The 10,084-nt window shown below is 44.7% G+C and overlaps 1 protein-coding gene across 1 annotated transcript; it reads right to left on the bottom strand.

Annotated features, from left to right (window-relative positions):
* Positions 1–2,652: 2,652 nt before the first annotated feature.
* Positions 2,653–8,598, bottom strand: LOC105923031 (germinal-center associated nuclear protein-like). The gene is made up of 7 exons (XM_036128805.1): positions 8,489–8,598; positions 7,947–8,337; positions 7,595–7,870; positions 7,084–7,219; positions 5,856–6,041; positions 3,151–3,304; positions 2,653–3,060 (listed from the first exon to the last, which is right to left on the bottom strand). The coding sequence occupies exons 1-7, from the start codon at positions 8,564–8,566 to the stop codon at positions 2,893–2,895; spliced, it is 1,389 nt and encodes a 462-aa protein (XP_035984698.1). The 5' UTR covers positions 8,567–8,598; the 3' UTR covers positions 2,653–2,892.
* Between the last annotated feature and the right edge of the window lie 1,486 nt (positions 8,599–10,084).

Here is a 10,084-nt window from a genome sequence, read left to right on the forward strand (position 1 = left end):
TTTGACCAATCTGTGTAATATGATTGATTTTGACTTCGTAAAGTGCCTCGAGATGACATGTTTCATGAATTGGCGCTATATAAATAAAATTTTATTGAATTGAATTGAATTTCTATCTATCCATTGATTATCTATACCCGCTAATCCTTGCAGGGCCGTAGGTCTCATTCTTCTACATTTCAGCAACATTTCAGTTTTGTTTCTTCATCATTTTTTAAATAAAGCCTCATCTCAGGCCTCAGGGCTTTATTATCAGACGTAGCATCACCTCCTCTAACACTGAATCATGACACCTTCAGCATCTTTTCCTCCAATATCTGTCAAAGACGCGTCACTCAGACAAAAAAAAACTCTCCCTGTCAATTTTTACTGCCTTAGTTCACCTTCTAAGGTTGGTCTGATGGAGCTGCTTTGACTCAGAGTCACTGATCTGGAAACTTCTCCAGAGTTTTCCAGCATCACAGACTCTGGTGACAGAGATGGTGAGAAATAAACCGACCTAAAAACCTCCAGCTGAGCCTGAAGCTGAAAACACTGAACATGTTTCATCCTGCAGCTCAGTGAGGTTTCTGTGTTTGAACAGATCCAGCAGGAGGTCCAGAACCAGGAGAATCCAGAGTTCTGCTGGAGACCCAGAACCAAGATCAGAGACAAACTGAGGTCTTTCTTTAATCACAGTCTGCAGGGAATCGCTGAGGGTATCAGAGACGTATTAAATAAAAACTCCAACATTGGGTTTATTGTGTTAGTGGGGGGCCTTGCTGAGAGCCAGATGCTCCGTCAGTTCATCACTGATAAGTTTGGACATCAGTATAAAGTCCTGTGTCCTCTTAGACCCCAGGAAGCGGTCCTGAAAGGAGCTGTAGAGTTGGGGAGAAACCCAGAGTTGGTCCAGTTTGACTGAATTGTTTTTACTGAGAATCATTTTCTGTTTTTGTTGCTGTGATTTATTTCCATGAACAGTTTTTAGGAAAGTAAATGTTGTTAAAATGTGTCAATTTTAACAATATGATTTTTGGTTCTACAGAAGAGAATATTTAACTTTATGGAGGACATCGCTGAAGGAAGAATGATGTACTGTGGTCTATAATTCAGAGCCGATTCTGTGGTAAATCAGTGGATTCTAGTATAAATACCTGATGATGAGAATAAATAACTTTATTAACAGAGATGCTGGTCCAGTTATTAAAAATATAAACCCAGTTCCAGTGAAGTTGGACATTGTTTAAAATGTAAATAGAAATAAAATATGATTTGCAAATCCTGTTCAGTTTATGTTGAATATGCTACAAAAACAAGCTATTTAATGTTCAAACTGATAAACTATTGTTTTTTTTACAAATATTTTTCATCTGAGCCTTGCAACACATTCTTAAAAGCTGAACAGGTTCTGTTTACCACGGTGTTGCTTCACTTTTCCTTTTAACAGCCAATAAGCTTCTGGGAGCTGAGGACACTGATTGTTGAAGCTTTTAGGAGGAAATCTTTCCCATTCCTGCTTGATGGACAACTTCAGTGTCTCAACAGTCGGGGGTCTCTGTTGTTGTATATTGTGCTTCATGATGAGCCACACATTGTCAACAGGAGACGGGTCTGGACTGCAGAACCGTCTAGAACCTGGACTCTTTCTCTATGAAGCCACGCTGTTGTAACAGGAGCAGACTGTGGATCAACGTTGTCTGGCTGAAATAAGCAGGACGTCCCTGAAAAAGATGTTGCTTGGGTGGCAGCAGATGTTGCTCCAGAACCTGGATGTAGCGTTCAGCAGTAATGGAGCCTTCACAGATGTGCCAGAGCAGCAATTAAACAGTCGTGCATAAAGCTGCACGGTGGATGCATTGGTACTGTTGGAAGACCGTGAAGATGGGAGAATTAGAGGAAACGAGGTTTCAGGGATCAGATATTTCCTAGATGATGATGATGATGATGGTGATGGCTAAGATGATGCATCCAGTCAGTCTGGATTTTATCCATTTTATCAACTTCTACTGATGTTCAGTCCTGCTGAATCCAGTCCAGATCTACCAGAATCTGTTCCTGTTCTGATGAGTTGATCAATAATTATATGAAAGCAAATATCTTGGGAATAAAATAATTAAAAACACTTTTTCTTTCAAAAACTGATCAAATTTCCATAAGATCATGAACATTTTTTTATTCTCACGTGTAAAATTATTTTCAGCCCAACTATGTTGTTCTTTAAACCACCAAAGTAGAAAAGTTCTGTTCAGTTTTTTTCTTCTAATTCAGACTGATAATCTCATGGAGGCTTTTAGACTCATTGACCAGTTTGGTTCTTTATTTTGAGGTTGGAGGAACTTCTGCTGCACATGTTCCTTCAGTTTTCTCTAATCAGGAGGAGAAGCCACTGTTTGAAGGAACTTAAGTCTCTGATGGAGTTTTCTAACTTACAGTTTCCACTGAAACCTCATTAGAGAAGAAGTTTTAAAGATATAATCAGGGAGACAGGAGACAAAGAAAGTAAAATCCTGACATTCCTTCAGTCATTGATGGTGTGTAGCTCAAGAACTGGACCCTCCAGAACCACACTGATGATCTCTGCTTCTGTTCCTGTGACAGCAGTTTAACCCCCATTATAGTAAAACGAGTCACATGACCTCTTTATGGATCCAATAAACAGACAAACTGAAGTTTAACATGAAAATATCTCTTTAATATCTGAGCCCAGTGGAAAATAAAAGGACTTCAAAACGTTAATTTAACATCTGAGTCCAATAAAAGAAACAAACCCGACTGTAACGACTCTAAAAACAAACAAACCCAAACAAAACATTTAACCCATATTCCTAAAAATGCTGATTTTATTTCAGCTGATGATAAAAACTAAAACCATGATGGAGCCCAGAAGTAAGCGGTCCATCTAGAACCTCTTCAGTCGTCCACGATGCTCAGCAGCCCGCTCAGCTTCAGCCTGCAGGCCAGCTCCTCCTCTCTGCTCGCCAGGATCTGACGCTCCAGGTCCTGCAGCCTCCGAGCCAGCGGTACCGGAGGCGCTTTGGACCAGGAAGGCCCGTCCCCACGCTGATCCAGCTCAGGCCTCTGGGAGGACAAGAAGACCAGAACTAACAGAATAAGCCCAAAAGAAGAAGAAATGAAGGTAAGAAAGGAGTGGTGAGGAGGAGAGGAGACCTGCGTGGCTGCAGCAGCGTCTTCGGTCCGGCCTGAAGGAGCAACCTTCATGGTGGTCGGTGAGGACAGCAGGGTGGAGGACGGCATGAAGAGCGCAGTGGACAGATGGTCCAACGGGTCGCCGTCCAGCCAGCGCCTCAGCTGCTCCAAGCTCCTGCACAGACGGAGCGTTAACGTGGTACCAGAACCTTGGAGAACCGTTCTGGAAACTTTATCACAGCTGCAGGACAGAAACTCAAACCTCTAAACGGGTTTTTATTTCAGATTCCTGCCTGTCCCCTTCACCTGATCCAGATGCAGCTCTGAGAAGTCAGAACCATCTTGGTTCTGGATTAGGATACAAGTCCACTTCTTTGAGAATCTGATCAAATAAAAGCCCCAGGAGGAGGTTTATGAGACCCAACGGACCTCTGTACTGAACAGCTTCATGCAGAGATCGCTCCGACCTCCGTCTGCCACAGAGAAGATCCAAACTCTTCAAACCCAAACAGAACTTCCCTGGAAGGTTCTGTTGTTCAGATGATCTTCATTTTCTCTCTGAGGATTTGTTTAAAGACAGAAAACGGTGGAAAGCTCGACTTCCAGCTGCAGGAGAAACCAGAGCGTCTTCAGATCCATCAGACCCACAGATCATCTGGTGGTTCTGATCCAGCTCAGACCCACAGGTCATCTGGTGGTTCTGATCCGGTTCAGACCCACAGGTCATCTGGTGGTTCTGATCCGGCTCAGACCCACAGGTCATCTAGTGAGGGTGCTGTGGGAGTCCGGGGCGTTTCTACAGGTTATATTTGTACGATGACTGTAAAACGAAGGTCTTTCTGTGAACTCCTGACTGAGATCTTTCATCTCTGGAGGATTTTCTCCTCATTTCCATTAAAACAGAAAAACATCAGAAGTGAAACCTGCAGAAAGATCTGAGGTCCGTTTGCAGAGGAACCAACACTAACTAAATGTAACCCTCATTGGTGTAGCATTTATAGATTTTTCGCAAATCACCTAAGAGCAACACAAACCCGAAACCTCCCCCATTCATTTCCTATGGAGCGCTTTTGAAAAATGACGTCTGAAAATCCAAAACATCACATGTTTTCGCATCGTCGCTACTCCTAAACCGTTTTATGTATAGGCATGAGACTTTAACACATGAATGTCCCAACCCTTCTGGCACTCACAAAAAAGGAATTTTGTGGATAACTGTTACGGTTTTTCCGCAAAAACAATTTGTTCGGGAGTAGCGAATGTGAAAAATCCTAAAAACGCTTTGGAGCTGCATTTTCCCACATCATCCACTTTTTTACATCGTCGCTGTGCCTACACCGATTCTTGTACAAACTTAAAATGAGCACCATGGTCCTCAAAAGCCTGCTGATACTCACGGTGAAAGAATTATTTTGATATCTCTTATACTTTTTGAGCTACAGCGATTTGTTTGGGACCGTTTTAAGAGGATTTCTGAAATTCCATAAAAATCCCCTTTATATCATAATTTTTTACGCCTTTATTCAACTTTTTCCAGCAAAAAACGATAGCTTGTCTTCTTCCCCTATCCGTTACGAACTAAACGCAGAAAAAAATTACGTCTCTACCATTTACGGATAAGGAGATATGGAGCGTTGTTCGAGGCAAAGTTCTCCATTATAATCCAATAGGCAGACTCAGACACAAAGTGTTTGCACTTCGGTAGACTGGCCCGCTGCAGGTGTGAGTGAGTTTCCGTGACGACGGAACTCTGAGGGCCAGAGGGAGAGGCTTCATTGAGATAGAATGGCAACTTTCAACGCTCACTGCAGTTGCTGTGATTAATGTAGAAATCTGAAATTCGCAGTGTCACTTCCTCTTGACATTTTAAAATTTTCAAGTGACTTTCAGCCATGTGTCACTTTTCTGTCCCATTTTGGGTTTTACATGCTTTCCTATTGGGCCTTTGCTTCCAACAGGACCTGGCATGATGCCCAGACACGACCCAATTGGCCAATACAGCACCACCCACCTGTGGGAAATGGCGCTACTGACCATTTTGGTCAAATGTTGAGTTCTGGGCCCAGATGTGGTAAGGCTGAGTTGCTAAAGGAGGCCAATCTGACCCATGAACTTTGGTCACGTTTGGTGACATTAAGTATTGGCACCCCTTTTTGAGGCACTTCCCAGTACAGGATTTGGACCAAACTGACAGTATAATCACCCGGTGATACTGAACACAACCATGCTAGCAGCTAACGGTTAGCATGTTGCTAACCAGAAGTAGCTCTAGGAAGGTCGTACAAACTTCTGCTTTACAGATTTGGTGAATTTTAGGATTTTCTCCCTTTTTAGGCATTTCTCAGTACAGGATTTCAACCAAACTAACAGAGTAACATCACCCGGTGATACTGAACACAACCATGCTAGCGGCTAACGGTTAGCAAAAAGGAACTAAAAGTCAGTAAAATGTTCTTGAGTTTATTTGTCCTTGATTTCAGCAGCTAAATAAGATGATCTGCCAGTGGAATTAGTATTTTGACCTTTAAAATAAGATAATTAGATAAACTGCACCTGAAATAAGACGATGGAGATGAGTTGTTCCTCTTTTAAGAGCAAATCTCTTCTTCCACTGGCAGATCATTTAAACTTGCTGCTCAAATCAAGGACAAATTCCCTCATTTCCAGAAAACTTTCCTTTTAGTTCCCTTTCTCCAGTGCAGTCAGCAGATTTTACTGATCTCTACCTCTTGCTCTCAGCCTGTTCTTCCTCCAAGCTCTGCAGGACCTTGTGGGCCAGCAGTTCCTCTGCTGAGGGGCTGTGAGTGACGTCCAGACGGGGCATCGGGGCCCCGGGGGCCTCCACCGAGCTCTGCAACAACCTCTGTCTGGGAGACGGAGCAGGAGGCGGCGCGCAGGAAGCCTGAGTCGCTCTGAGGGGAAACGGAGGAAAATAAAGAGTCTGGGTTCTTTAATCAAGTCAATATTTACACTTTAAATGCAGAGGAAGAGAATAATTAAAGTCTGGAGGAAAGTCATTTCTCTGTTTCATCATCAGCAGAGGGTCCAAACTTTATGAAGCACTTGAGAATCCAGAACATTTATCTTATTGTTCCTACCTGATCAACTATAAACTAAACTTGTAATATTATCATTAAAAAATGAAAGCAGTCAGATTTCTGCAGGAAAACCTGAAACAAGTTTCTGATTATTCTTTTGGGCTCAATAAAAACTGACAGAAATAAATATATTCATCTATTCTGACCAGTGAGAACCAGATTTGGGTCACGCCTTCTGTAAAAATGCATATTTAACAAACTTTAATAAATTAATTAAAATCTGATTTAATTAAGGAGAAAGCAGAACTCCTGGGTATCAGAGGATAAATACTTTGTGTTGCACCAACATTTACTGTTTTAAGAAGGTTTTACATTTTTTATTTTTTTTTGGATTTTTTGCGGCTCTAGTGGCTCGCTTTTTCCGAAAGTAGGCTGACAGGAAGGGGGGTAGAAGAGGGGGAGAGACATTCGGCAAAGGACCACGGGTCAGATTCGAACCCAGGTCGACCGCGATGAGGACTAAGGCCTCTGTACATGGGTCGCGCTACCCACTGCGCCACATGCACACCCAAGGTTTTAATTTGTCTGTGATCATTTTGCCTTAATTAAAACTAAAAAGTTTCCGGGGCCGCACTCTGGACCCCTGATCCTCAGCAGCAGATATTCTTTTATCTCCAAGCAGCAGCTTTGTGAAGGTTGTGGAGCAGCAGAGGTCAGGACGACTGACGGACAGATCCTAACGCTCTTCTCTGCTTTATCTCCTCTTCTAAAGTCAACAAGGTGGAAAACGAGTGTCTGTGAGGCTGTTTGGAGCAAATAATGAGCCCTTCAGCCTCGCTTTGATCTCTTTTACAAACCCTGAAGCTGCTGGAAACATCTCTGGTATCAAAGAGGTGGATCTGAGCAGCTTCCTCACCCGTCCCTCTCCTGCTGCTGCTGCTTCTCTCTGTGGGTTTTTTCCACGGCCTGCGTCCACTCTTCAGGAGGTCTGAAACCCTCCAGAGAAGCTGTGGGGAAGTAAACCAGGATCTCGCCGTCCTCGGTCACTGCGTCTTTAAAAAGGAGGAAAACAGAGTTTATTTTAGGTCACGTGAAGACCTGAAGGGACATTCACAAAATACATCCTGATTAAAGCTCCTGATTTCTTTATGTTCAGTTCAGCAGCTGGAAGGAGAGATGCAGAGAGGAAAAACCGAGGCATGGATGGTCAGATGCACGGCTGGCTGGACATATGTGGGTAAACGGGGTCAAAGGTCAAATATAAGAAGCATAAAAAAATATTACTATAAAAATGTTTGACTCTGAAAGACCTTCAGGAGGTCTGAGGAGAGACTGATCCTCTTTAACAGACCTCAGGAAGGTTTGGCTGTCTAGAAGAAAAGCTTCAGGAGGTGAGAGGAGGTTCTGGACCATGTTTGGGTTTTTACCTCCACAGGCAGGAGGTCCGGGCGGCTGCCAGTCTTTCAGTTTGTGGTCCATGAAGATCAGCACAACATCCTCCCAGGGAATCTGAACCCCCGGCTCTTCCAGGTCAGTGTTTGCATCAGCTGGGCTGGATCGAGGGGGTCGGGGGTGTTGAGTCTGAAGTCGGACCCTTTCCAGAAGGTTCTCCAGCCGGGACATGAGGAGTGGCTGACTGTGACGTGAAGCTGGGATCTTAGCAGCGTAACCAAAGATGGAGGAGCAGAGATCCGGCCAGCAGTCTGAGAGCAAATAGCAGCTAAATAAGCGCAGTCTTGATGTGACTCGCAGCATTTCTCCTCCTGGTTGGTCTCCTACCTGCAGCAGGTTTCTCCTCCCACTCTGGCAGCAGCAGACTGAGGATAATGCCACACAGCCAGGAGAGATGCTGCGCAGAGTTCCAGCCCAGATGAGGGACCAACGCTCGGGTCTCCGGCTGACTGAACTCGGCGGGGGGCCACGACAGGCCGCAGAGGTCCTGGGAGGAGACTCTGTGGGCAACGTGAGCCAAGACGGCGTTATAGAGCCGGACGACAGGCGCCGCTTCCTGCCAGGGAAGCCGTGCGGCCGCCTGGTTCTGGAGGTTGGAGAAAACTCTGGGCCAGAACTCCTGGCTCAGACTGGCCTCCATGAGCTGCACCAGGGTTTGACAGGAGAGAGAGAGGGGGGGTGGAGAGCGGGCCAGCAGCCAGCGGACGGCCTGGGTCAGCTGCAGATGGAGAGGAGAGGAAATGTTCTGAGGAAACATGTGAGGACTGATCAAACCGCCTCATGGTGAAAAACGTCTGTTTGCTGCAGCCAAAGACTGAAAGCCAACGATTCAGACACGTTCCAGCAGCTTTGGGTTTTATTCATCTTACCTGCTTGGATCCCTGCAGGTCACTGGTTGAGTCTGGGATGAAGACCAGCATGTACTCTGAGATCAGCTCTTCCTCCATCAGAGCTGCAGCATCAGGGCTGATAGACAAGAGAACATCAGAAAAAACTGAAACAAGGTTCCACCGACTGAAAACATCTTCATGCGGTTCTGGTTCTGATCAACTTTCTCTAGTTTGTGAGTGAGAAGAAAACTGAGATTATGAGAGAGACTGCTGGTAACAAAGATGGATGGAAGATGAACAGGTAGCACGCATGAATGAGTGGATGCATGAAGGAGGGACAGATGGATGGAGACATATAATCATCAGTCAATGTGTGGACAGACACTAGAATTCATGGCAGGAACGATGGATGCATGGAGCCATGGCTGCACGTCTGGATGGAAACATGGAGGACGGCTGTCATCAGTCACCTTCCTCCAGCAGCACCGTGGTGCAAAGGCACCAAGACGACCAGAGGCAGCAGCTGTTCCAGCTGTTGATCTGCTGCAGCTGTTTGAGCTGAAGCAGAGCGGAGAGCAGAGGGACGTCCTGCTCCTCCTGCAGAGTTCCATGACGGGGAGGGCAGGGAGCAGCATGATGATGGCCCTGGTGCTGCTGACCTGGCAGCACTCCTCCGCTCTGGACAGACTGGCTTCAGTCAACGGACCTCTGGAAGCCTGGGAGACACAGGAGGAAACTACTCAGCTGATCGATTTACAACATTAAATGAGAGGAGAAAAAAAATGTGGCATTTTAACTGCAGATGATTCTCCCTCCTGAGTCACAGCTCAGGAGGGAGAATCTGTCTACAGGACAACTATATGTGATGGACTGCATGAATCTCAGCTTTATGGAAAACTGACAAGAAGAAATCTGAAAGAATTCAATTCAATTTTATAGCGCCAATTCATGAAACATGTCATCTCAAGGAACTTTACAAAGTCAAAATCAATCAGATTATAAAGATTGGTCAAAAATGTCCTATATAAGGAAACCAGTTGATTGCATCAAAGTCCCGACAAGCAGCATTCACTCCTGGGGAACCGTAGAGCCACATGGAGAGTCGTCTGCATTGTACATGGCTTTGCAGCAAACCCTCATACTGAGCAAGCATGAAGCGACAGTGGGAAGAAAAACTCCCCATTAACGGGAAGGAAAACCTCCAGCAGAACCGGGCTCAGTATGAACGGTCATCTGCCTCGACCGACTTGGGTTACAGAAGACAGAGCAGAGACACAACAAGAGAGACAATAAAAGCACAGAAGCACACATTGATCCAGTAATCTGTTCTACATTAGATGGTAATAGCGGGTGAGCCGTCTTCCTTGGATGATGTCACTGTTAACAGAACGTCAGACCTACATTTTCATGCATTTGCATAATTTACAGACTTTTTGAAGGAATTTCAATTCTAAACTTAAGCTTAAATCACTTTAAACCAGGGAGTTGCCTTTACTCTTGTGAATAGGAATTAGATTCCTGTAAATTTATATAACGTTTTGAAAAAGAAAAGTTTCAATATCTGGCCTTAATGTATTGGATCAGGTCACCAGTCGAAAAGCCAAACATTTAAAAATGTGTATCAATGTGCATCTG

The sequence above is a fragment of the Fundulus heteroclitus genome, unplaced genomic scaffold (genome assembly GCF_011125445.2).
Source record: "Fundulus heteroclitus isolate FHET01 unplaced genomic scaffold, MU-UCD_Fhet_4.1 scaffold_120, whole genome shotgun sequence".
Classification (NCBI taxonomy): Eukaryota; Metazoa; Chordata; class Actinopteri; order Cyprinodontiformes; family Fundulidae; genus Fundulus; species Fundulus heteroclitus.